The following is a 26634-nucleotide window of genomic DNA, read 5'->3' on the forward strand; positions in this document are numbered from 1 at the left end:
CCAATGTGACGTGAAATAAAGTGCAACAGAAGATCAAGGATCAGAAGTTCTACAGTATTTTGGTGGTCAAGGCTCTATTACAAAATAACAAATATATTTCGACCTTTGCTACATATTACTAGCATTTTCGTCACTGCTTGTCACCCCACCCAACTGTTCAAACTTTATACAGGCTATATGGTTATCAGTGCTATTGTCCACTCCAAAATGGACACCACCAGAGTTGGCTCATGATTCCACCTGTTTCAGCTGTTTTACTCATTACAACCAATCAGTCCAGATGCAGTGTTTTCCTTCCATGGGAAAGTGGTTGTCGCCACTGGAACAATCTGGTTTTGATCCCAGGCCAAAGGGAGTGAACTCTCCTGGGATTCATAATGCACTGGTCTCTCCATACATACCAACAAATATGTGCAAAATGGGAAATGTTGGAGCTGAAAATGGGAAAAGGAAAACATTTCCTAAGTGACCTCTCTACATAGTCTTTCATGCGGCATCTTAAACGTAACTACATTCCTGCAGTAGTCCTTTGCCAACTAGGGGTATGAATCATCCCGCTACAAGGGTGAAATATTTGACCTCTGGGTTTTGGCTTTGAGCAGATCATTTTGCTCATATGCTTCAGCATACAATATACAAACGTGTATGCCTAAGACCCATTATGAACTTTAATTTATATATAATATAAATTATAATATAACTAGATAATAATTCCAGTTGCGAAAAACATGGGGCTTGACACTATTGTATTAGACACTTTTATGCTGAAACGCAGAACTCTTCCCTTCCCTTTCCAGCTGCCATGCCTGCATTGCACAGCAGTTTAATAAACTACAGCTGCTCAGACTAGCTCAGCAGTGTCAATAGGTTATAACTCAGCTTTTGATTTATTGTTCAAACAAAACAATAAAAAAAACATTGTTTCAACTGAACGTGTCCATTAATGTTCAGCATGTAACTATTTGTATTTATTTTCTTGAAATTTTGCTATTAGATTTACTTAAACTGATTCAGTCTGTTGAAATTGACTTTGCTGCGGAAGCAGCGGATGATTGCTTTATCCACAGCATACTTTCAAAAATAGATCATTTAACACTGGAAATAATCACTCCAGATCAACCAATATTCCTTTTAGGATGTTTATTAAAATCACCACAATGTTTAGAACCAAATGTATCATATTGGAGTACAGAATATAAATTTGCTTTGGCAACACAATGAAGAACAAGGGCAATACACCCTGTCGCATTAGCTTGTCTGCTCATTGAACTGAGCCGGTCGTCTGCCAATCCAGTCACAGATAGGTCGTGATCCCATCATGCCTCCTTCACATATGTCCTCACTGCCACCACATCTCCCATGCAGCATTTCTGTGAGGGGAGAAGCATGTGAGGTCAAGGGAGGGAATCCAAAAGGTGCAGGGCAGGAGAGGGTAGGACATTTCAACATATTGCTTCAATTACAGAGATGTGGAATTAATTAGGAATGTCTACATTGTAGATGCAACAAATGGGAACACTTGACAGAAAATGTGCTAAATAAATAAGGGTAGACCTACATAAAAGGTTAAGGCAAAAATATACATCAGCTACTTTGAGTGTTCAAAAACCTTACCGCTATCAATTTTCCATCTGTCACCTCCCTCTCAATGTTAGTCTCTTTGCCATCCCAGCTTTGTTTCTGCACAAGTTTGCCATTTTCAAGAGTCATAACAGTCTGGAAAAAGGAGGAAATTATCAAATAGCGTTAATTCCAGATAGTAAATCACCCAAATTGGTCTAATCTTTCACATGATACTTCTTTTTTCTCCCCACAGACAAACCAACCGTTGTTTTTCTGTCGTCCGCAGTAGTCTCCTCGAATGGCTCGTTGAGTTTGAATTTAATCTCAGTCGTTTTGAAAGTGCTCTGGGACTTCATACAAATAACACCTTGATCTTCTATGCTCAAAATCAGATTGGGCTTGGTCCGATTTCCCACCTGTCGGGTGGCAAATCCAACACCTGCATAAAAGGAAACAAATATTTCAACGGGTTATTTTTTCCGTAGGCTACAATAATGCATAGCATATTCAGTTTGTGCAAATTATGACGTTCCAAAACAACAATTATCATAGTGACTTAGCCTACAGTACGGCATGCATGATTTACTGTCCTAATATTTCCAACAACCATAAACTCTACATCAATGCAAGACGAAAACCTACCTATAGCCTTCATATAATCATCGAAGTTCTCGCTGGAAATCATTTTCCAAGTCCCAATAAACTTCTCAACCATGTTTGCAACGTGAGTGGTTCTCTCAACAATCCCAATCGTTCCAACTTCAACTCTCTCCTCATTTGTGTGTGCGAGCCAAAGTTTTTAAAGGGAACTCTGACACGCGCATTATCGAGGTGCCCAATCACAACCACAAGCGTCACGTTGGTTCGACTGCTTCAGATTTGGGAATGGGGGAAAGGTCTAGTGGCTCATCACTTCCTCTTCTGCCAAATTACATTTCACCTATATGCTATCGGTTGCATAAATTTCACTCAAATGCTGGAATGAATAACTACTCTATCCAGAAAATAATTTGGAACACATGCCACTTCTGGGTAGCTAAATATTGAAGTAGACTCGGCCTATTCCAATTAATTGAAAGAAAATAGATGATCATGCATTGGCCTCGGCCCAAATGAAATGAAATAAAATTAGATCCTTTGTTTTAATATAAACAGCATTGGTATGTGAGGATCGAGAGGGATACCAAGAAAATGTATTTCAACACAGCATTTATTCACATTCACAAATATACAAATTGATAGGTTTATACATAAATATTGCGGAAGAAGGGGCTATTTCTTCGCTCCAGCTCTGGCCTGAGGGTCCTTGGCTATGCAGCGTGACTGCAGTGCTGTAATCATCTCCTTGCAGGTCAGTCCAGCTCCCTTCATCACCAACTTCTCCCCATCCGCTGTGGTGGGGACGACATAGCAAGTCAGACGACTATCTCTGGATGTAAAACATGTGGTTTGTTAACTCCTAAGGTTTTAAATGACGTGAGTTACTAAAAAGCTCTAGTGATAAGGAAGAATATTGCATGAGTTCAGATCGCTTAAAATCAAGCTGGTAAACACTGTCAAAGCAACATGAATTTAAATGTAGGGTAGGGCCTACAGTGTGGTGTCTTACTGAATGTGATGTCCACCAAAGGTTCAGACTTGTCATGTTTCACTTTAGTAGTCACCTCACAGTTCATGTTGGTCATTCTGGCCTTTTCCGATCCCACCCTGACCAGAAACTCCCTGAAATACAGGAAGGTTGCATTATTAAAATAGTGAATTATATAATGCCCTCATTTAAGGAATTACTGACAATCTTATACAAACTCGGAAGAGAACACGGCATCTTTCACAAAGTGCCACCCATAGTACAGTAGCTAGCTTGCCGACGAACGTCAAATATGCTTAGTTTCATCATGTTGTGGCCTGTGTAGATTACTGCGATATATTCTCAAAACGAGAAAACAAATGTTATAGTCTTACCGTGTTGAACGAACATTAGACTCAAAGGGACAAAACTGTACCACTATACTCTTTATGGCTTTTAGTACAACGGCTGACCGACTGGAAGCTGCCATTTTTGTCTCTATGACCTTTCAACTGCGTGCGCAATGAGTAGGCTACGTTTTATCACATACGGCCCAGCAGATGGGGTAAGTGCATAAAACATTTTCTCCAGCAAACTCTTCTTGGGGTTTATCGTCCGTATTCTACACACATTGTCTTTGACATGCTAATTTTTCCTCACCAGAAAAAGGACCACACATGCAAAATTACCAGTAAGTTTATAACCTATCCATTAATCCTTTTACAGACATAAACCTTTGACCAAAGCACATTATGGTCTTAAGTAACCTAACATGCACTTACTTCATAAAGTGAACTAGCAGGTGACTGATATGTTTGTTTATTAAGGGTCCCCATTAGTCTACACCGTAGTGGAGACTATTCTTCCTGGGGTCCCTGCAAAAAGCATTACAATACAAATCATAAAATGCAGTACAGCATGATCAATGTTGGTGAACAAAAACACAGACTTGGAGAACAACATTTACAATAAAAAATTAAATAACAAGCAAAAACCAAAACAAATAATTAAAACATCATTGTTGTCTGTCCTAAAATACCTAATATAATAATCAAATCTACTCTAATTTCCTTTCTGAGTATTGCTGCCTTAAGTTTCCCCTTTTGAAATCACATTTATGACGTATGACAGGTTATTTGACTAAACACAAACCACTTTTGACACCTAATCTGGCAAATGATGTTGGATGTTAAATTAGGTTAGCAGAGGACGAATGGGCAATCTGTCATGCTATCAGTCAATAAAGGTGAGTCTCCTCTTTAAAAAGACAATCAAACACATTGATAACATAATTAGAGGAGAAGTGGACTCTACTGGACTGTTTGTTCCTGTTATAAACAACCATTTGATGCCTTTTCATTGTTCTCTATGTTAACACTTACCGCACATTGTATGCTTTGAACAGTAGACCAGAACTACACGAAAGCTGTCAGAGTTGGGGTGAGGAGGTGTGTGTTAAAAACTGCAATAGACACAATTGTAAGAGCTGCACCCCAAAAAAATAAAAAATAAAATCACTCTCCTAAACTGTTTACTGGTCATTAGACCACACATATAGGTTCAACCTTAATTTAGGTTTTGTCACATACCCACACCCTGTTCCTCAACCAAGAACTTCTCATTCAGCAAATATACTTTTGACACTTCTGATAGTTTGACTGGAGAGTCAGTTAGGCTATATTTAGTTATTCGGCTTGAGGCAGGCATTTCCTATCAACCCGCCTTCCACAAGATGGTTCCTTTTTTCTTGACTTCAACCATGACAATTAGCACTACTGGGACCCAGTGCTGTATTGTCCTAAATTAAGTTAGTGGGGAGAGGGTACAGAAAACAATGTGCTGGAATACACAGGGGAAGGGTTTGGCCCCTAAGAATAAAGGTTATGGAGAGCGTTTGTATTTTCTACTTGTTTTGTTGCACTTGGGTGGGCTAAATATAAGTCGAGGGTGCTGAATCATTCTTTCAATCAGCTAAAGGGGTGTGGCCAGGAAGTTAGAGATTGACTGGCTTTGTTTATTTCACTTATTAAGCAGGTCAGTGTCCCTTAAGTCACATTTACACAAATACATGCTATTGTCTTTGTGTCAATTGATCTTGTTCTTTCACCATGTTCTCAGGATTTGCAACATGAATCCATCTACTGAAAATAGCAGTTTTATTATCAGTGGGATGGTATTATTTTTGCGCTGTTGTCGGACCTCACCCTATGACAAGTCATTGTACTTTCAGTAATGCTTCAGTATACTTCAGTTACTTCAGTAACCATTTTTACATTATTATTATAGTTTGTTATTTGTCTTCACAAAGTACCAAAACATGCTGTGTCTATCAGTATGGTCGTTATAATATATTCTTTATAATGAGTCTTTATAATGTCTATATACTGTTTTTTGTTGTTGCTGTCAAAGATCCTTGATGTTGACATATAGTTCTTAAGCACCATGCAACTAAATTACAGTCTTATACTACTACTTCTACTTCTTTTGTCTCATTATCCATGCATAAGTAGCCTATATTGTACATGAATGGTGTTGTTGTTACTATAGCTACTGATTTTGTTCTATAGCTACAGTATATAAATATCAGATCGTGATTACGATTATTATTGTCATTAGTAGGATGAAGAGGAGGATGAAGAGGAGGATGAAGAGGAGGATGAAGAGGAGGAGGAATTAAATGTACAATCACACAGGATAAAGTTTAATGTACATGTTTTCTTTTTTTTTTTCGTAATAGCCGTGACAAAGTTGTGGACATTTTCCAACGTACTGGTACTATAAAGCAAGGGAAAATAATCACGCACTACATGTCCCATGAACCTCAGCGAGACTGCTTTATAGTCGAAGCGAGCGGTCACTCCTCCCCAACATCTTGCCGGAGTAGACTATGGGACTGAAGAGCACCGCACTATGTCTGCATGCAGTAGAACGCGCCGTGCAGTTTCCCTTCTTTGAATAGGTTTTGTGTATGAATAATCATTATTTTACTTGTCTGCTTTTAAGTTTATTTTCAGTTTATTACATTTGGAATCATAGCCGGCACACAGACACAAACTGTACACAAAACCGACGAATTTCTTGTCACCAATTGCTGTTACATGGATGACATTTTCTGGTAAGTACACTTTCGATGTTTATCTGCAAAAATCTGTGAAAGTTGAGTCTCGTCTCCTTATAGTTTAGTAATCCCGTAAAATACTGTAATCGTAATAGACTTCGAGAATATGGTTATGTGGGTGCAATGGGTGCAATCCAAAAACTTCATTGATTGTTTTGAATGCGACAGCACGTCAAGCAATGCGGGTTGGGAACAGTCTTATTGAGAGATTTGAGATGTCGTATCTATGGATCTTCTTCTGTTTGATTAAGCTGTGGAATAAAGACATTTACGTAAACTTTTGTAAAATGAGATCATTTCACCCTTAGCATACTGTACCTCAAAAGTGAGGCAGTATTTATTTACCTTGGGCCAATGATTTATTCAGTAGAAATGTATGTGTTAACAGACTGTTGTTTAAATCAATACACCCATGAGATAGTGCTCTCTAGTTTAGATATGCAAACTAACTTCCTTCATGAGCACAGATAAACTAAACCTGTTCACACATCCACATGCACACACAGCAGGTCACAGACAGCAGGCACTGGATGATATTGAGTCTCCACGTTTCCCTGCATTTCTAAGCACATCAGAAGGATTGAGGTCAGATAAATGACTGAACCAGTCCCCAAGCCTGTGACAGTAATATATCCCTTTGTCGTTCCACAAACGGCATTGTGCTTATTGACCCTGACAGTGCTAGCTTCTGTTTACTTACAGTATACCATTGTCAATTTCAGTTCCTTTTTCACGAAGAGAACCCCTCCTCATTCTATGTTTCCTGTGTAAGAGGAACCATTGGTAGTCCTCATAAATCAGACAATCTGCTTTATTAACAACAATTGTCACATTGTCTTCTGTAAAATCAGCTTCCTTCTGGGGATAATTTTCTTATACTTCTCTATTTAACAAAACAGTGCAACACCATGTTGATTGACTGAAAGATATACTTACTGTACTGTATTAAACCTTAGTTTTTGGTGAGAGCAAGCTGTTACATAAGTCATTTCCTCTGGCTTTGAAGTCAAAAGAGGTCTGAATTTCTGTTTCTTTAAGTCTATTGGGTTAAAGATGCTACTGAAGATGCTACTTAATTAGTAATTACACACATCTAGTCACGTGCATTTTGTAAGTATAAAGGGTTTACTGAAACTTGCAATAGTGAAGCTTTAACATCTGTGATAAACTGAAACCCCTGCCTTCATGGTTGGGTGCCACAGACAGTTGGGTGCCTATTCCGAGTTAGCTACAGTCCAATACGTGCAGCTGTCTCTTTCGCCCCACACATTTCGATACGCAGCGTCACAAATAGGGGTTTGTGGCGACGAAGGCTTTACACACCTTGTTAGAGTGACGGGAGCACACGCTAGCTGTCCAAACGCTACCCCAGCGCGGCTGAAGGATGAGGCAGTACAACCTGGAAGGGGTTGGACAGCCTTAATGACTTCAACCACCTCCCCACCCAAGTCAGTGCATTCCAGTGCTGTCAAGAGTTCATAACACTTATTACGTTAAGGTCGAAACAAAACATTGATACGCACATGCCACAAGTTGTCGGAAAGGTCTACCGAACGGTGTGGAACTGTGGGGATGTACTACTTCCCATCATTTTCAAACTGTCAGATAACACACACCACACACACACACGAGGAACTTCCCCAACATGTTTGATTTGACAATGTATACCAACCCTCTATGGCTGTTTTTGAGTTGTTTTGAACTGGTGAGATGTAGGTTGTGGTTTTCACAACGGTAGAAGAAGAAGTTCTTTTTAGCTGCTGCCACTCCCCTCAGTTACACGGTCACACCCCTGCTAATTGGCTGATTGAAAACTGGTTTGTAGGGTGATCATAGGGTTTACAATGCTAGTGCTTTATAATGATCAGAAGCAACACCTATACTGTCAGCTCACAGTAGCCCTATTGTATGTTTGTCCTGTTTTCCCCAAGACTTCAGGGTATTTACAAGACATCCCATATCAAAATGTGGATGAAAAAAAGAATGCGTTTAACAGTGATTGCGGTGCATGTTTGATAATGCGGATAAATCTCTTAAGACTTTCAGGAGAGTAAGTAAAGAACAGGGAGAAGAGAGACTCATCTATCAAGCCCAGTGAGAGGAGAGACAGACAGGGAAGACAGGATGAAGAGAGGGCGTGATTAAATGCTAATCGTGAAATAAAATGTATTGATCTACATTGGCAATAACACTGTAAGTGCTCTTTAGATCCTCTCAGAATGACCAACCCTTGAAAAATTGATTTTCTATCTGCCCTGGCAGAGATGCAAAGAAGACTTGTTGTAGTAGCTTGAAGTGGTAATTTGGACTACCTAAGAACTTTTCAACCGAGGATGTGGTTTCACTGGGACACGAAACGCAGGCATGAGTTCACACACACTCAACCTAGCAAGTAATGCAAAAGTCATGCCAAAAACATATCAAAACCAAAACTCAGGTGGCCCATTCATTTTAAGCTACAGTTTAAAACAGTCCACACCACAATCCCTCAAAGAACCATACTGCGTCTTCAGTATCTTAAGTGAATCTTAGACTGCCACAGCAGGATGCTTTAAATGACATTATCTCATAGTAAAATTACTCTGTGCTCGGGACATAGTTTTGTCAGTGGAATTTGAAATAACAACAAAGCTTACGTCTATGGTTTTACAATCTCTACATCGGTATGTTGTCACCTGCAGAATTCTTGTAGACAACTGACGCAACATATTCTCACTTCCAGACTTGTTTACCCAGACGGGGCTCACATCATGTCTGCACTTGCCCTGATTCACACACAGAAACACACGCGACACGCATAGTAACACACAGCACCTCACACACACTGTCATCAACCAACAGGTCCTCAGCAATTTTCAAAGGTGTAACAGGCAGGTTAAGTGTCTGTTTGTTCACGTGTGTGCTGGCGTGTGGGTGCGTGACGACTACTTGTCTCTTTGTGCTGCAGTGCTCCGACAGAAAATTACCTCAGCGACTTTCAGGGTGCGTCGGCGGAGGGCCCCCTGCTCGAGTAAACACTGCGGATGTGATTAAGGGAGATTGCTCCAAGCTAACGCTGATGGGAAGCCAGACCTCTCCCAGAGGCTTGTGGATAATTTAACACCCCTTATCATCGTGCATCCTACTTTATGTCGTTTACAAAGCGGAGGCAGAGGGCCCTGTTGGGAAACAGTGCTTTTGGTGTGTGCTATGTAGCAAAGTGCTATTTTTAGTTTTTGGGAGGGCTTTGACATTTTTGGGGGGGAGTATTTCCCAGAGTGTTGGTACAAAAAACTCATTGTCAGTAGTTGCTGGTGTATGTAGGCTACTGTTTGTTTTATACATTCAACAAAGTCAAGTGTGTGCCAAAATTGGATTTCCCCCCTCCTTCAATGTCACAATTAAGGTCATGTGTCAAATTTGCTACTTTCTGACGTGAGATGACTTGGCCAGACTGGCTTGACATCTGGGCTGTCTCATGGAACAGGAAGGACAGGGCAGGATTTAAGAGAGCATGCTCCCTGTTCCCCATCCACGACTGCTGTCTAAGTGCTGCTGATGCAGCAGAAACAGTGTGTGTGTGTGTGTGTTGGACTGTGGTGCTGGGGTGCTATGTTGCCACATAGGGCCACACTGGGAGAGGCACCTCATCTCACACTCGGCTGGGTAAAGGCTCTGTGGGGGAGAGGAAAGAGCCAACTGCACACATACACACACTGAGCGACTCAGTGTGAACATCTTGTGAAAGCGCAGCTCCGTCTATCTGCCTCACAGCTATATCCCTGGCAGTGTTATCTTGAGAGACATGGAGTCTTACATGCCAAGTATGAAACAATGGAAACAGGATCGATTGGAATCAGTTACTGTATGATCTGGTTTGGGCAATGCAGTGCATGACACATCATAAGCATAGGTCTCTCGCTGTCTTATTTAGGTTCCACTGTGGTCAGCAGTGTCAGGTGTTATGATCTTGTGTTCCACAGTAACAGTGGTTTGATTCAGAATTCCCCACCCGATTCCCCTTGGGCCTGTGCCATTGGACTGGGATCCGCCCAGCTGAACACAAACAAGCACTTGTCGATGTGTGCGCTTAAGGTCCCCGGATAAGAATCCACGTTTGTTTTCCTATCTTCATGTTTAGTGATGTGAGTTTTTTGGACTCCGGAGAGGGTGGGATTTTGATATGCAGTTGAAGAAGTGAGAGAGAAATAAGATGAGAAATAAGATGGACCATTGGAGTGACTCTCATCGATTGGGAAGGTGGAGGTCTGTAGGCGTGAGAGGGAACATGAGGACTGCTGAAGGAGACTTCTGGGGTCTCTCTCTGTCTCTCTCTCTCTTTCTCTCTCTCTCTCTCTCTCTCTCTCTCTCTCTGTCTCTCTCTCTGTCTCTCTCTCTCTCTCTCTCTCTCTCTCTCTCTCTCTCTCTCTCTCTCTGTGTGGCTCTTTATTTTATTTTCTCTCCTTCTCTAATCTATCTCTCACTAGTTCTCACTTATCCGTCTTTGCCCCCTATTTTGATTTATCTCCCTTTCTGTCTTTTCGCTCCAACTTTTTCTCTTACCCCCTCTCCCCTCCCCAGTGAGGGATGGAAACTTGCCCAATAACCCCCATTTGAATCCAGTGCTTTACTTTGGTCCGGTCTCAACTTGGAGTTATCAGCTGTGAGAGTGAGGATGCTGGGTAATGGTGTGAGGGAGGGCATGTGATATTTTTCATCCTAATTACCCACAATGCTCCGCAACAGTCTCACAATTAAGGGGCACCTCCCTTTTCCCCTTCCTCACCACTCGCTGGGAAATGGGCCTGTTATCTAGCCAAGACGTATTAATAAAACATGGAATAACAATGTGTGGGTACATTTAACAAAGAACCACTCCCAGAGGGCACGTCCCGACACATTGCTGTTACAGAATATGGACGGACTGAACTAGTCCCCATAGATTCTTAAGCTGCAAAACCTATATTAAGGCCTTAAGAACCTAGCTTGGGATGTGATTGTAGTAGATCTGTTTATACTCTGGACAGCTTCTGTTGGTATAGTGGTTCTGTTGGTCGCACAGGTCTGGTATAACGTATATTATTCTGGTGATATAGATATAGTTCCAAACTATTTACCTGAACTTTTTAAGACAAGCTTGTTGTGTTCTGGAGAAATTGACCTGATTCAGATGAGAGCAGCTCTTCTGGTTACATATGGCATATTAACTGCAGCAATTTTACTGCCGGCCTATCAATTAGTGTACCTGCATATTCTTTGATAAGGAAGAGGAGATTGTGGTCATTTTTGGTAAAAGACAAGATCATCATCCTTTTGTATTTGTTGAATGCGTACCATACCTGTGAATACCCTTTTATTCCCTTGAGAAATCCACATTTTTCCTTCAGCACAATTTATTCCAACAATACTGTACTTGAACTGTTTTCAAGCAAATGCAATGATGCATTATGGCTAGTCTTATAAGATTAAAAACAACAGTTTACATACAGTAGGCTGCTTTAGTGGTGGCCTGGTAATGGAAGCTATCCTGTGTCTGTGGAGTGCATCTTTATTTCTCTGTTTCCTCTCTGTGAATTCAGCAGAGGTTATATGAGAAGAACAACAATATGGTGGGGCAGTGATGCAGTTACATCCATCAGGACGGTTAGTGTGCTCTGTGTGTGTGTGTGTGTGTGTGTGTGTGTGTGTGTTGTTTTCCCACCATAGGGTGGATTGTTTACTGATGGATGCTATGTTAGCCATCTTGGGAATTTACTCTGTTTTTCTCCCTTCCCACTCCGCAAAGACATTGGGTTCATTGAATAAACTGGTTCAGGCTGGTCGTGTGCCAAGACAGACTATTGGTAAATATGCTTCTCTAGCCTGGGCAGGACAACGACTCCCATAGAGGCTTTGAGGATCTGCAGAGGTTGGGATAAAAGTAATGTGTGTGAGAAAGAATCTTCTTGAATTAGTGAATACGTTTGTACAATCAATGATTTGCACAACGTCAGTACCCATGTAGTCAGTAACCATGTAGTCAGACCCATTTTGATGTATTCATATTTTTACAAAATGTGAAACTAAAATTAACCTACATGTTAACATATTTTTTGTACTTGGATATAACAGAGCTAACAAAAACAAATCTTAATATATCTTATTCATTTTGATTGTGATAAAAAACTACAGTCTTAAAAAATAAAACTTTAAAAGTAATCTGCAGGGAGTGGAATAGCACCTTTCATAGTAGAAAATGACTCATCACAAAAATTCTGCGCAGTGTATTGGCACTCGTCTACCCACATTTAAAATGGTCTACAGAGTGAGGAGCATGAAGGGATGTTCGGAGAGAGGAGTAGAGGAAGAGAGATGAAAGTGGTACTGTCTGTCCAGCGATAATGGTGATGGTCTCGGTGGACGACAGAGGGAAAGAGAAAGTTCTAGAAAGCGAGAGTGTGAAAAAGGGGTTCTCAGCAGGTTTTTGGAGCTGAGCTGCAGCGAACAACAACAAAAAGGTTTTGAACTTGTCCGGGCCGGAGAGTGCCTTCCAGGAATACTGAGTGACTTGAGATAAGATGTGAGGAAAGGAGGAGAGGAGGTTGTGTGGGAGTGAATAATAGTGTGTTCTATTGTATTCTTTCAAGTTCACAGGGATTCTGATGGAGTAGAGAGGTAAAAGCCTGCACTGACTTTCTCAACCAGGGAATACAGATGTACTGTTATTGAAGGCACTAGAGACTCATTCATAGCACGGAAAAATAACTAGAACAGGGAGAAGAACATGAATCATTCTCACAGAGAATAAAGAGAAGAATTAATAATGCAGGGGAGAAAGGAAAACCAAAGACTGTTATTCATTTTTGGAAAGAAATCATAGCAAGAAGAAAGGTATGAGGAGAAGGGTTGTATGGATGGATCCTGGGAGAAGTGAAAACAGGAAGTGAATGACGGATATTCCTTTTGTAACCAAACTGGTCAATAACAACAACGTTTTGTGGTTTCTCCTTGAAAGTCTAAGTTGGGATCTGTGTCGGCTAAGTTCTATCACCACCCAGACGAGACCAAGTCCACCAAGAGGCAGTGCGATGTGAAATGCTGTAATACTTCCGTCAAACAGGGTGTAGAAAACAGATTAAACAGGATTATATACACACACTCGTCAACACCATTTAGACCACTCCCACAAAGGTCACACTGATCTGTGCAAACAAAGCTGAAAAACATGATTTGGCAGCTCATATGCCTTGTTGTACACATAAACACACACACACTACAAAGTAGAAATACTTTCTGTAATACCCTAACTCGCAGGAGGATGAAGCTTGGATTAAATTTGACTTTTAGTAATACGTCAAGTTATTTTTAGGTTGTTGTCCAACAGCCACACAGGGTTTTGAACCTATTTGTTCATTGGCAATAAGTATCTACTCCATTTAACGTTTGGCTTGATATGGATTCGTTTCCATGTCCTTGGTTTGAAACTCTGTAGTCTTCACATGGCCACACGGTCACAAGCACGCACACATCAAAACAGACACACGCCTACACACAGCATTACACACACAACACACAAATTACACACCCTCCACAAACACAATCAGAAGTGTTTTTCACATGCATAGAGTGCCGTTATAGGAACTAACGGCACAGCCCGTCTGGCCTTGTCCTCTCATTAGTAAGGATCGACTATAAAAACAGACCTACAAATGACTTCCTCCCAACCCCATAATACACACTTTCACGCATGCAAGCATACAGACCACTTCTCCCTTCCACTCCAGCTGTTCCAGCCTCTGGTGCTTTGAACCCAGATCCATTGACATGGAAGTCTCCAGAACATCAGTAACCCTGGATCCCTCAGAGAGATGCCATTGGTTTTCCTCTGAGGTGGCCTATGGAGAGAAGTGTGTGTGTGTGTGTGTGTCTATGTGTGTGTGCGGTGTGACTAAGACTGAAAGAGTGTGTGCAGTGTTAATACTTTGTGTATATTATGTGTATTGTGTGTGTGTGTGATTGGTCTCATCTGCTCTCCGGCTGGGGTCTGACCCCAATGCTCTCTCTCAAAGACCTAGATACACCATGATGCCTCAGCAACAGGGGCTCCAGTACAGTGGTGCTGATGGGGGCAGGGTACTTGGCTCCACTAGTGTGTGAACGACTAACAACAGTGCTCCAGAAACTTCACATCCTATTTCCGTGACGTGCGCTGTGTGGATGCCATCCCAAGGCGCTTTTGTGGCTCTGCCTCGGAATGCCTTTTCCCCACACATCTCTCCTGGACGGGAAGGGAGAAGGTTGCAGTGTGGCTCTTTGCTGTGTGTAGACTTGAGGGTGTTTCATATGTCCTGTGTGGTGACTGCGTGATGAATTGCTTGTAGAACTGTATCGATCGAACTCTACTCAATGGGAGCTCTCGTGTGCTGTCTGGCACACCCTGGCTGTGTCTCGGATAAGTGTAGAGTGGCACAGAGTGTGTGTGTGTGTGGCGGTGTGTGTGGGAGAGAGTGTGTGTTTCTATGTTCATGTCCCCTTCTGGCAACTGTGTCTGTACCTGTGGGTGTGTGTGCGTGTGTGTACCTCTGTGTGTGTGTGTGTGTGTGTGTGTGTAAATCAGCACCTCTGAAAGGTCTGCATTATCAGCCTCCTGGCGAGCACAACTCTTAGCTCTGTCTGCTCAGCCTCACAGCTCTGTCGCCCTGGGTGACAGGGTTGCTAGGTGATGGATGGACAGTGTGGTATCCCACAGTCAAGCACACACAGTTTCTCTGTTCGAATTCTCCGACCCAAACTATGAACATATTGCCATATCGCTATGCACAATAAATCATTAGGATAGACCTAAGCACGGACTGGGAGTTTCTGATTCATGCCACTCATCTTTTAGGAGTTTCCTAACCCTTCATTATAAATTCACACTGAGATTAAGAGAGATATGATGCAGAGTTAGAGACTGAGACAGAATGCAACGGGAAGTCATTTCTTTGTCATTTCCTTTCAGCTGAATAGATAGTCTTACCCAATCAGATGAAAGGGGGGGGAGAGAGAGAGAGAGAGAGAGAGAGAGAGAGAGAGAGAGAGAGAGAGAGAGAGAGAGAGAGAGAGAGAGAGAGAGAGAGAGAGAGAGAGAGAGAGAGAGAGAGAGAGAGAGAGAGAGAGAGAGAGAGAGAGAGAGAGAGAGAGAGAGAGAGAGAATAGTAGTCTACAGTATAGAAGCGTTAGGCCAACCCCTGGGATACTCCTGGCAGCTGTAGTGTTTGTAGAGTAAAAATGAGGGGAAAATGGCAGTGAGCAGGACAGCAGGGATCTCAACTTTCCCTGTAGACTGTGTGTGTGTGTGTTCGTGCGCATAACCACAGTGATGTCACTTGAGAGGCAGCAGTGTCTGCAACAGCTGGGGCAGCTTTAGTCAGGGCCTACCTGCACACACACACACATGAAAAGGAAGCACTCCCTGCCTCGAAGAATTAGCAAACAACTTACATAGAAAATGAGTCGGGGAGGAAATAGAGTAGAAATCCCCTTGATGGCCAGTAACATGAGATGGGGATGGCGGAGGGTGGCAGTAGCACAATAATACAACAAGTGAGTGTACCTGTATCCATGGGGCATTTCCACTACCGCCTTATCGGACATGGACCTATGGGCTTGGAGTAACACAGGTGTAGCTAATGAGCAACATGATGTGCACAGCCCCAGTGCCATGTCTGGGTTAGGCTTTGCTCCTTTTACACCTTGTTTAGTGACAATACAGATGGAGCATAGGACTGCTATGACTGCAAGGCCCAATGGATGGATTTCTCGTGTCCCTTGTGTTCAAACACGTGTGTGTGTGTGTGTGTGTGTGTGTGAGAGAGAGACTGAAAGTGTATGTGTGTTTGTGCGTGAAGGTGTGCGATTATCTCACCCCTTAATTTGCTACTTGTGTTCACCAGACACTATCCGTGGACAGATATCCAAAGTCACATTGCTTGTGCTGTCGAATGCCTTTGTTTTTATGAACACAAGAGTGATTTACGAGCCAAGTGTGAGGCCATTATGCGTGATCATGTGTACGTGTGTGTGTTATGTTGGACCACGCTTCATGACTTCAATGTCAGGCAGCCATAAGTCAATGCAAGGGCTCTTTGTGCCTTCTCATCTTTGCCACATTACTGATACCTGCTGCCTAGCGCTTAGCAACAAGCAGACAGGTAATAAAGTTCACTCTCTCACACACATACACTCAGACATACGCACATACACACAGACATACACACAGTCATACACAAATACACATACACACTGTAGAAACACAGCAAGTACACAGAAATAATGCTCCTATGCTTGAGCATCCAGGCACAGACAAACACAATCACACACACATACAAAGGAATGAGTGGAAATCATTCCGTCCTCTTGCTAGCATACTAGTAAGCCTAACAAGCATACGAGCTTGCTAACATACCTTGATTCTCAGGTGTCAAAGGAAGTCTCCCTTCAACCCTGCACTTGTAATGGCAGTCGGAGATCATTGGTCCATGGATGTAATCTGTGAAATTCAGTTAAACAAAACCCTGGTTTGAGAAAAGATACTGTACACCTCTTTACTGGAGCTAAGTGAAGTGATAACCAGCTAAGCAGATCAATTATTCATGGAAATATGCTTTAGCGAAGGTGTCCAGTGAAAAACAATAGCTGAAATGTCTATCTGTGTTTCCTGAAGTTATATCGTTTTTTTTACCAGTGCCAAATTGCATAATTTCTCAATGAAGAGAATAGGTTTACAAAACTTTTTTGTTGTTGATAAACTAGTATAAATAACAGTTGTTTCATGTCTGTCTTTTTTAAACCACCTTTTAATGCTCAGTTCCTGTGTGATCATTCCTCAGAGGTCTGTGACTTCGACCATTTTGGCAAAAATCCAAACATCTGGGGAGAACTTCCTCTCTCATCTTCCCCGTGGTAGTTCAAAAGGATTTGCTACAATAAAAAGAAACATTGGTTCCAGACTGTTCTGGAGAACGCTTCACAGCCAAACTTCCCCCAACGTAGAATTGGGGCCCTGATGATGTCATGCATTCAGCCTGCCAGTGGCTTTGGTTGCTTGAGGGTGTTACTTCTGGTTTGGGCGAGGTCGTAAAGTTGACCCTGGAACACAGCCAAGAAATTCACAATATCAGGTGGTGCTTGAAATATGTAAACGTTCTTCTCTTGTCTCGGTTGTCAGGAGGAGTCAGGCAAGGATGCTGATTTGCAACTCTCTCTTTCAGTACGTACTCCTCCTACATGTTCCTCACATTTTACTGCGGTGAACATTAAAGCAACACTAGCAGTATTCTTTTTTTACGGACCGTCTTTGATATATACAGAGGGATCACTTCTGTACACGAACACGACGGTATGAGCTATGAACATCAAAGGCTTCAGAGCATGCCAGGTCACGGGCCTTGGTCTTCCATTGGTTACTTGAAATCCAAACAACATGATGTCACCACTAGAAGACACTCGTTGTGAATCAACGTCCATTCAAATGAATGTCCTGTTTTTTCAATGTTGTCCTGGAAAGATATCCTAAACCTGTGATTTTAAATGAGAATTTTGCAAGATTTTTCTGACGTACTATGATTTACTGGCATATATTTGTCTAATGTGAGGCGTGGTGGTGAGTGTTTCTACTGGAATGTGGTTTAAATTGCGAAGGAGAAGAAGAGAGCAGAGTGTTTTGGAAGAGAGGTTTCTATTAAAGGCCTGAACCAAGCTAGAGTTTCGGGTGTTGAGGAAAACTGTGTACTACAGTAGCTTGCTGGCTGAGATCCCATGTATTTTAAAAGCCCTATAATCTTTGACCTGGAACAATGGAAGTACAACATTCATACATTTAATAAATAAAACAGACTTTCATAGCTCATAACTGTGACAACTTCAAACACTGCACTTTTTGTAGTTGTTGCTAGAAAAGGATATTGTCTGCCATGCTAACCAGAAGAGACAAAGTGAGGTTGCTGTTTAGCAACACCACATGCTACTCTAAAAGAATGGCTTCCTAATTTGCTCAGAGCGAAAGCCACATGAAAGTAAAACAGAGGAAATTAGCCAGGGTCAACTTTCGAGTGTAGACCTGTTCCTAATAATTCAATTACAGACTCCCTTGTGAATTCTCTGGGTAGTGTGCGATGTTTGCAGGCTGGTTGTTTTAAAGATGGAGCTAGTAAGAATGACCTACATGTGGCCCCAAACCCCCCCATCCCCCCAAGACTGGTAGCAACTAGCGTTAGCTAGCTAGCATAATCCCCGAACGGCCTAGAAAGTCACTTATCAGAGCAGGTGGTCAGGGGGGGGATACACAATAGTGTCATCTGCTGCAGAAAGTGTTAAACTCTGCAGGGGTCTGCCATCATCTGCCTTCTCATTTGGAACATGTTGACGCATTTAGGAAGCAAGGCCCTTGCCAAAATGCTAGCTGTGTGTAGTTTTCTTTGGAGAGGGAGGGGGCAGGGTGAGGGGATCCAAAAGTGTTTTTCCATGTGTGGGAAATTGTAGCTTGATTTGGACAGATTGTAATGGATACAGCTATTAAGCAAGTGTAGAAGGTGCAACTCTTGACTGAAATGGAAAGTTCCAGATTGTGGTTGAAGGGCTTTTCAATAGAAAGGGGGTGACCATCATTCTTTCTGTCCAAGCATGAGAATTGAATAATGCCAAGGGTGTGACAGAAAGAAGGCTTCTGTACAAGTGAAAGATAACACGGATCATAAAATCAGACTTTTCTATTCAGTTCACACCTTAGGCTAAAGTCACACATTGCTCCACTCCATCATTGTTATAGAGCTTATTTTGTGACTCGAATTTCCAATCTGTCATAACAGAGAATAAGGCTTCTTTTGCAGCTCATTGGCAGGTTCCTCCTGCACCTTGGGCTTTGAGGGTCGTTCTGGTGATGAGATCTAGGAGTCATCCCCCAGTGATCAGCACACTTCCCTGGGGTGGCTTTGTCCAGAAGAGGCTCTCATCTCTTGCCCAATGGACCCGCCCTAACTGGAGTCTTGACAAGTGTGTGTGTGTGTGTGTGTAAGAGAGAGAGGGAGACGGAGAGAGAGACAAAGCAGAGAGAGAGAGAGAGAGAGAGAGAGAGAGAGAGAGAGAGAGAGAGAGAGAGAGAGAGAGAGAGAGAGAGAGAGAGAGAGAGAGAGAGAGAGAGAGAGAGAGAGAGAGAGAGAGAGAGAGAGATGGGAGGTACATTCCCCTGATGCCTCATGGGAAACCGACTCTCTATCCTCTGTCCTTCAGCCATATTCCCGGGGGTTGCGTGTTTACTCAAGGTTATTTTTGGGTTCTTCAGGAATATTGTCGGCGACAGTGCTCAGACCAGCGTTTCCCCTGGCCCTGCCTTTACCCTCCCTCGCCCCCTGCTCTGTTTAAAGAACCCCTCTGCTGAAACACACAGCTTGCTGGACACTGTAACCTTGAAAGGATTCTTCTGGAAATATTTCTGTGCTTTGGAATGGGGGTTGTGTGTGTGTCTGTGTGTGAGACTGTGCAATTTGTGTGCGCCTAGCTGGTGAAGTGTGTGTGTGTATGCATATATGCGTATGTGTGTGTGTGTATATGTGTGTAGGTGTGCACTCTGTACTTGTGTGTATGCGTGTCTCGTTTAATCAAGTCCTCCCAGCCCAGAGCCTGTTGACAGGAAGCTCTACCGTAGAGCAGCAGGAATGCATCTATCATCCTGTGTGTCTTTATGCCTTCAACTCCTCTGGGAGGGCTAATGGTGAATATGCAGTAGAGAAACTGGGGTTTTGCAAAATAGCATCCAGTCAATACTGGTGTCTCTGAATGTGTGTATGTACACCTTCCAAAGATTATGAAATGGAACAAAACCAACAGTTTATTACTGATTTCCAAGAACCTTCACACAGTGACACAGTTGGTCGTATTTGTTGCCATGCTGGGACAATTGGGGGCGGGTTTTTTTTTTTTTTTTTTTTCTGGAGAGCAAGCAGATTACTAAGAAATGCAATCAATTCTACCTTCTCTTTTAATTCCCCTTTGACTCCTCCATCCCTTTGGATAAAAGCAGTACATAAACACAGATTATTTCTGGAGAAAAAAAGCATAAGCAGCAGAATGAAACTTGTAACAATTTAGGAATTGAATGCTACAGTGCTAAACAGACCTACGTTTTTTCTCTTTTAAAACAAAGCAATGATGAGCATTTGATTAAACATTATGACATTATTTAAAACACAGATGCTTGGTCGACGCTAAAGAGAGAATGTGCTTGAGTATGCAGACTCCGAAGCCTGTCATGGCTGAACCTCATCAAAATCCTGCTGGACTACATATGTTTATTTCTTCTCACGCTGTCTGGATCAATGCAGTATCTGGCCAACACAGCACATCGCCACTTGGCACAGATCAACTACATAGAGTAAAATGTCATTAGTGTCGTAATGAGTTGGAAATGGACACTAGCAATAAGATCGTGTGTAAATGTGCCTCTGCCCTCGGGGCAGCTCACAAATAAAGGTTGCATGCATGAACACTCGACCGAGAAAGTGTTTAGTGTGTTAAGTGTCTAGTGGCTTGCTAATGCCCTCACAAGGGAGATGAGTCAGCCAATTAAGAGGTTATAGACGTTTGTTTTGCAATGGCAGTGTGCTTTTCATGAGTGGCGCACCGACAGGCCCAACAGAGTGAGGTTGGAGAAGGGCAGAGCAGAGAGGATTCAAAAGGGAAGAGAAATGGATGGGGTGGGCGCACACACACACACACACGCAATAATTCACCGGCTACCGCTGAGGGTTTCAGACGAGAGAATACGTGCACGGCTCACACGCGTTTGTGCGCGTGCGACACGCCTAAGCTTTACGTAGCCTGTCAACAGGCGGCGGGAGCCACCAGCGCGGAGAATAACGTTGAGTGGCACCTCCTTCGCGTTGCTTCATGGAAGATTACAGCTCCCAAGGATGGATTTGCCTCCAGCAATTTTGGGCACCTTGAAAGTGTCAGAGCCGCTGCGTCTGCAGAATCGGCTGTCTGCAGACACAGACGCCTGCAGCCGAAGCGAGCCTTAATATATTCCCCGTCCGTCTACAGACGGCTGTCGCCTGCTAATTGGCTCATTTTTATTCTGATTGGGTGGCATCGGTCTCTGTGGCTTCTCTGTGGCTCTGTCACCAGCTCGGCTCCCTTCTTGCTGCTCCAGTGAACCTAGCGACTTTCTTTTTTCTTCGTGTCTGTCTCACTGTTTCCTCTAATGGAGTAACTCAATAACCCAAATGAGATCATAATTCTTGTTACGGCGCATTGGCCTTTCAATATTTCACATCGTTAGTAAATTCATAATCGACAGCATTGCTAGAAGCAGTGTAACGGTGTATATTTCACAATTGTTACGCAGATGTCACACAATGCCACTTGATGCCTTTGTGCACCTTTGGATATTGTAGTGTTGTGCATCTGAACGAGTTTACAGCAGCACCCTAGGAGTGCGTGCTGTTGTTCTGGTCTGTTAAGATGGCATGAACAGGGGCAGGATGCTGGGAGGCAGAAGCTGCACCTTCATGCAGCTGTTATTGTGGTCATCGTCTCCACCTCCAGCCCTAGCTGTATTAGAGGGCTCTGGCCTTTGAGACCACGCTTCCATATTTTTGCATATCTTCCAGGTCCAGGAAGACATGGCGGACGTCCACCCGGAGGGTGGGTGGGTGGTTGGGGGGAGGGGGGTGGCGAAAGAGGGAGAAAGGGATGAGGAAGGATGGAGACCATCCTCAGACAAAGGATTACATTACTATTGGTGGGAGGGGTTGGAGGGGGTAGGTTGCAGCGAGGGATAGGGGGAGCAGGCGGGTGGTTGCCGGCATGATATAATGTATTCCGACCCTGTGGATCCCTGTCTGATAAATGATGTGCTGGAAAGGTCAGTGTCACCGTCAGCAGAGTGCAGTAGCTGCTAACACAGACCAGGCCACCCTCCTCCATCCCTACCTCTCCCTTCTCTTCCCCTCCTTCATTCTTACCCCTCACCTCACCCCCCCACCCCCTCCCTTCTCCCCCCTCCTGTCTTTCTCTCTTCCTGCTCCCACTCCTCCCCTCTCAACCCCATCCACTTTCCCTCCACCTCGCCCTCCCTCCCTCCCTCCATCATCTCTCCATAGGCTGCTTTCTCACTGGGGCTTTCTTCACCCCTACCTAGCGCCACTTATCTTACATCATCAGACAAAGGCTTTTAACTCGTCGGTTTTTAGGGTTTATGTCCAGAACAGCACCGTGCACCCGCCCAACCTTTACCTCGACCCAACCCCCCTCCTAGCATTCCTCTATCTTTCTCCATTAAAAAAAATACCCTCCACCTCTCCCATCCCCAATTCTCATCCCCGCGTTGTCAAATAAATCAGACATTACCGGGTGAGGGGTGGGTGGTGGACAGAACACAGCGGAAGGTTTGGCTCGGGGGTGTACGGTTGGGAACGGTATAAATGTTTTTTTGTGTGTGTATGTGTTTGTGTATTTGTTGTGTGTCTGTGTGTATGTGTTTGTATGTGCGCACGGCTCTCCATGCTGCCTTTGTGTGTGCATGTGTGCTCGCCTGCGAGGACTTGGCACGTCACTGGCCAGCTCCACCAGGCCATCAAGGCCAGTTGACGTGAATCACCCTGCTGCTAATGGCCCAGCTGGGACTCGTAAAGAGGTGCGGGCCTCTTATTTAATTTGTCCGCATGCACCTCCGCTGGCCTCTGCAGAAGGCCAACCCCTTCAAACATCACTGTCCGAGAGGATGCTGTCTTAATATGAGATGTATGGGTGGCTGTCACTGTGTCTGTGTTGGGGAGGGAATTGCTCTGTGCACAAATGGATGGGTGTGTTTGAGAGAGAGATAGAGAGAGAGGGAGAGAGGGAGAGAGGGAGAGAGGGGACAAGATGATTAGAGCTGTGAGAGAAAAAAGGAACGAGAAAGGAAAGAGGAAAAAGAGAGAGAAAGAAAATAGAGAGGGTTCGACGGGCGATGGAGAATGAAAGAGAGAGGGAGCAAGGGGGCCGTCGGAGAGAGATTATGCGTATCTCTCCAGGCGTTGGTTGCATCTCATTTCTGTCATAATGAGTCCTCTCGATGGGCTTTCACACAGACCGCCAAAGACAGGGCCCGGCCCCCGTGTGCTCTACATAGCCTGCTAATCCCTTCACCCCTCTCCTCTTCACCTCAGGACAAAACACAGAATTAAGATGGGATCCATTCTAACTTGATGCTAATCTTCAACCCTCGTTCGCAGACATCCACCACGTCTATGAAGACAGCTTCCAGCACACTAGCTGTGATTTAACGCGGATAAACAATGATTGTACGCGCTCGCACATTATGCCTTTTTCTTGCAGCCGACATTGGCGCTCCCCTTGTCCCTAGTTTGCACGGTTCAATAGTTCAGCCTGGAAACATGTTCGCTAAGAAAGTCATTCATAGATCCAACATATGCTGGAACTTGGACAGCATTAACTGTAGAAAGGGTAAAGAGCAGTGTACATTTACATATTCAAATGCTGAGACTTGAATCTGTTGATCTAATTACCAAAGCTGCAGCAAGGCACAATGACTGGACTCCTATTGGTTTCCCATGAATCATGATTAGTCCCGATCGGAAACATTGTCACGTATCAGAGGGGAAAAACACATTGCATTTGCTGCAGTTAGGGGAACAGTGTTCAAGGAGGACTTTCTAGACAGACACAAAACAACTTGCAACGGATGAGAACGCAATGCAGGAGCGGAACATCTTTGTGCACGTCTTTATTTTGTTGGTCTGTTGGTCACGTTAGCACTCTCGGTTCTCCATGAGCGAGGAGTCGTCGGTCGAAGCGCCAGGGCTTCCTCTTTCTCTGATTCTGTGAGAGAAAGAGAGAGAAACAGAGGAAGAGAGAGAAGCAAGAGGTCAGAGGAGGCAAAAAAGGAGTGCGGCCCTTTGAAGAAAGAGACTGTTAAAGACGGTGGAAGGCAGGAGTGAGAGAGAGAGGCGAGGGAGGAGTCGAAAAGAAGGAATGGATGAAGGTGGACACGACACACTCCTGAAATCTAGGGTGCTCCATTCCAACCCTATCCTGAGGCCCCGTCACTCCGAGCCTAACAAAACACTCAAACAGAGCCTGGAATGCGGTGTGTTCAAGCTAGAGTTACATTCACTCCTTCATTTTCCCTCCTTTCTCACCAGCGCTTCATTTGCAAAGGCAAACACAGTGGGTTTCTTCCCCTGCATTTTCCACATGATGTGGTTTTAGTATTTCTTGGCTGGGAATTGACTCGGCTTCCTACTGTGCTGTCTGGAACTCTTAGCAGTGTCTTGCATTAGCATTAGCCGTTTACGCTTACCAGCTAACCATTAGAGCCCTATCTGCCAGTTTTGTAATTTCCCCCCACATATCTGCATTAATCCCCATTTAAATAGGTTCTGGTCCATTGGTTGAACAAAAGGCAATGTGCGTCTGTACGTGCGTGTGTGAGAGAATGCATGCGTGCAAGCGTATGTGTGGGCATGTGAGCTTGTGTGTGTGTCTGTGTGTGTTCTGAGAAAGAGAGGAGTGGGACCAAGGAGGACAGGAAATAACTCTCGCCCATTAGGGATATGTGACATTAATTTGAAACAGATTCTCTCTCTCTCTCTCTCTCTCTCTCTCTCTCTCTCTCTCTCTCTCTCTCTCTCTCTCTCTCTCTCTCTCTCTCTCTCTCTCTCTCTCTCTCTCTCTCTCTCTCTCTCTCTCTCTCTCTCTCTCTCTCTCTCTCTCTCTCTCTCTCTCTCTCTCTCTCTCTCTCTCTCTCTCTCTCTCTCTCTCTCTCTCTCTCTCTCTCTCTCTCTCTCTCTCTCTCTCTCTCTCTCTCTCTCTCTCTCTCTCTCTCTCTGTCTCTCCCTCTCTCTCTCTCTCTCTCTCTCTCTCTCTCTCTCTCTCTCTCTCTCTCTCTCTCTCTCTCTCTCTCTCTCTCTCTCTCTCTCTCTCTCCCTCCCTCTCCCACACCCCCACACACAGCTTCTCCTACTGTAAACATTCTCACAGAGGTCACCCTAGGGCACAGCTGTCACAAAACACTGGGAATTACAGGGCCATAATGTGACAGAAGGATGAGCAACCAAATATTTGGAAAACTGACAGTTCTTTTCTTGTGTGATCCGTTTTGTAATATTTTTTTCAGGAAACGCTAAATCAACGTGATCCTTCGTTTTCTAGATCTGGACAGACTTGGTTGCTTCCTGTAATGCTTGAATAATTTTTTGAAGAGAGAGAAAGAGGCTCTTGGTGTTTTTCTCTTTGTATTGCTGAGAAAAGAGGAAGAGTCTAAATACTGGAGGTCAGCTCCACATCCTAAATGATGCAGTTTACACTTCACATTAACCAACACAGATCTGTTCCCCCACACTAGATTATCAACCCTTGGGACTAATGTGGTAACCAAGGCAACGTTGAGTCTGACCGTTGATTAAAACAAAGAACTTTAATTGATGTTGGCCCCCACAGACTACACACAGAAACACAATCACACTCACAGACTTATCCAGATTACACAAACACACAATAAGGCAGACAGATGTGCACAGACGCACACATGCAGACAGAGACAGACACTGATTGGTGCATTAGCCGCTCCGAGGCACCACTGCCGTTCATCAAACAGTCCCCCCCACCCCACCACCTCGTCCCCCCATTCCACCAACCCCCCCCCCCAACCCTCAGGGCCTGCAGTTGTTCCTGAACATACTGCACTATTAGTCACAGTCGGTTAGCAAGGAATGAGAGGAGAGGAAATAGAGGAGATACGTGTGTGTGTGTGTCCAGTCCTGGTGCCTGCATCCCATCTCCCTCCCACGGCCGCAATGTCTCGTGCATGGCCAGTTCACTGTGATATGGTCAGCGTAGTGTGTGTGTGTGTGTGTGCATGTATCCATCTCTGCCTGCATTGGCAGTCGGGGTACCTCCCTAAGGTCCGTGAGGGGCTCATCCCCAGAGGCATCATGGGAATTGCGGCGCCCCATCCTGATCAGCGTGTCATCGATTAGACCGTCCCGGGGGGGGGGGGGGGGATAACGACAAAGGAGGCACACCCACTCGTGAGCAGCCGGTCGGCTAGCGAAGCCAGAGCCACTGAGGCGCACACGCTGAGGGGTGAAATCAGGATGAGAGGCGGGGAGAGGATCCGTTGAAGTTGACTTGGAGGGGTTTCGAGTTTTGCCCTTCAAATGACAGCCACTTGAGACAACGATGTGGATGCCAGTTAGCAAAACAGACTTGCGGTTGTCACGCGCGTTTATCAGATAAAGCACGGAGATCGTTCAGTTGGGTGTGATTGTCGCGTCACTCCTTTCAACGGGTTAAAGAACATTTTCCCATTAAATTTTATACATGCAGGATTGCATGACATGCCAATGGCATGAATATGTATAACTTTGATTAATGTCTGCTACAGTAA

At 43.9% G+C, this 26634-nt stretch overlaps 3 protein-coding genes across 3 annotated transcripts in view; 1 reads left to right on the forward strand and 2 right to left on the reverse strand.

The window, feature by feature from the left end:
• Nucleotides 1-1125: 1125 nt before the first annotated feature.
• On the reverse strand, nucleotides 1126-2361 carry fabp4a (fatty acid binding protein 4a). Its single transcript, XM_084695881.1, has 4 exons — nucleotides 2206-2361; nucleotides 1827-2002; nucleotides 1615-1716; nucleotides 1126-1370 (listed from the first exon to the last, which is right to left on the reverse strand). The coding sequence occupies exons 1-4, from the start codon at nucleotides 2276-2278 to the stop codon at nucleotides 1317-1319; spliced, it is 405 nt and encodes a 134-aa protein (XP_084552007.1). The 5' UTR covers nucleotides 2279-2361; the 3' UTR covers nucleotides 1126-1316.
• Nucleotides 2362-2755: 394 nt separating this feature from the next.
• On the reverse strand, nucleotides 2756-3650 carry mrpl53 (mitochondrial ribosomal protein L53). Its single transcript, XM_084695882.1, has 3 exons — nucleotides 3526-3650; nucleotides 3173-3285; nucleotides 2756-2954 (listed from the first exon to the last, which is right to left on the reverse strand). The coding sequence occupies exons 1-3, from the start codon at nucleotides 3618-3620 to the stop codon at nucleotides 2836-2838; spliced, it is 327 nt and encodes a 108-aa protein (XP_084552008.1). The 5' UTR covers nucleotides 3621-3650; the 3' UTR covers nucleotides 2756-2835.
• A 2360-nt stretch (nucleotides 3651-6010) lies between these two features.
• The window catches only part of pag1 (phosphoprotein membrane anchor with glycosphingolipid microdomains 1), a 35304-nt gene continuing 14680 nt past the window's right edge, over nucleotides 6011-26634 (forward strand). The window contains exon 1 of the mRNA XM_084695898.1: nucleotides 6011-6245. The gene's annotated coding sequence lies outside the window, so the exon portion shown is untranslated. The remainder of the gene's footprint in view (nucleotides 6246-26634) is intronic.

Source organism: Hypomesus nipponensis, chromosome 4 (genome assembly GCF_054491055.1).
Source record: "Hypomesus nipponensis isolate SF chromosome 4, ASM5449105v1, whole genome shotgun sequence".
NCBI classification, from domain to species: domain Eukaryota; kingdom Metazoa; phylum Chordata; class Actinopteri; order Osmeriformes; family Osmeridae; genus Hypomesus; species Hypomesus nipponensis.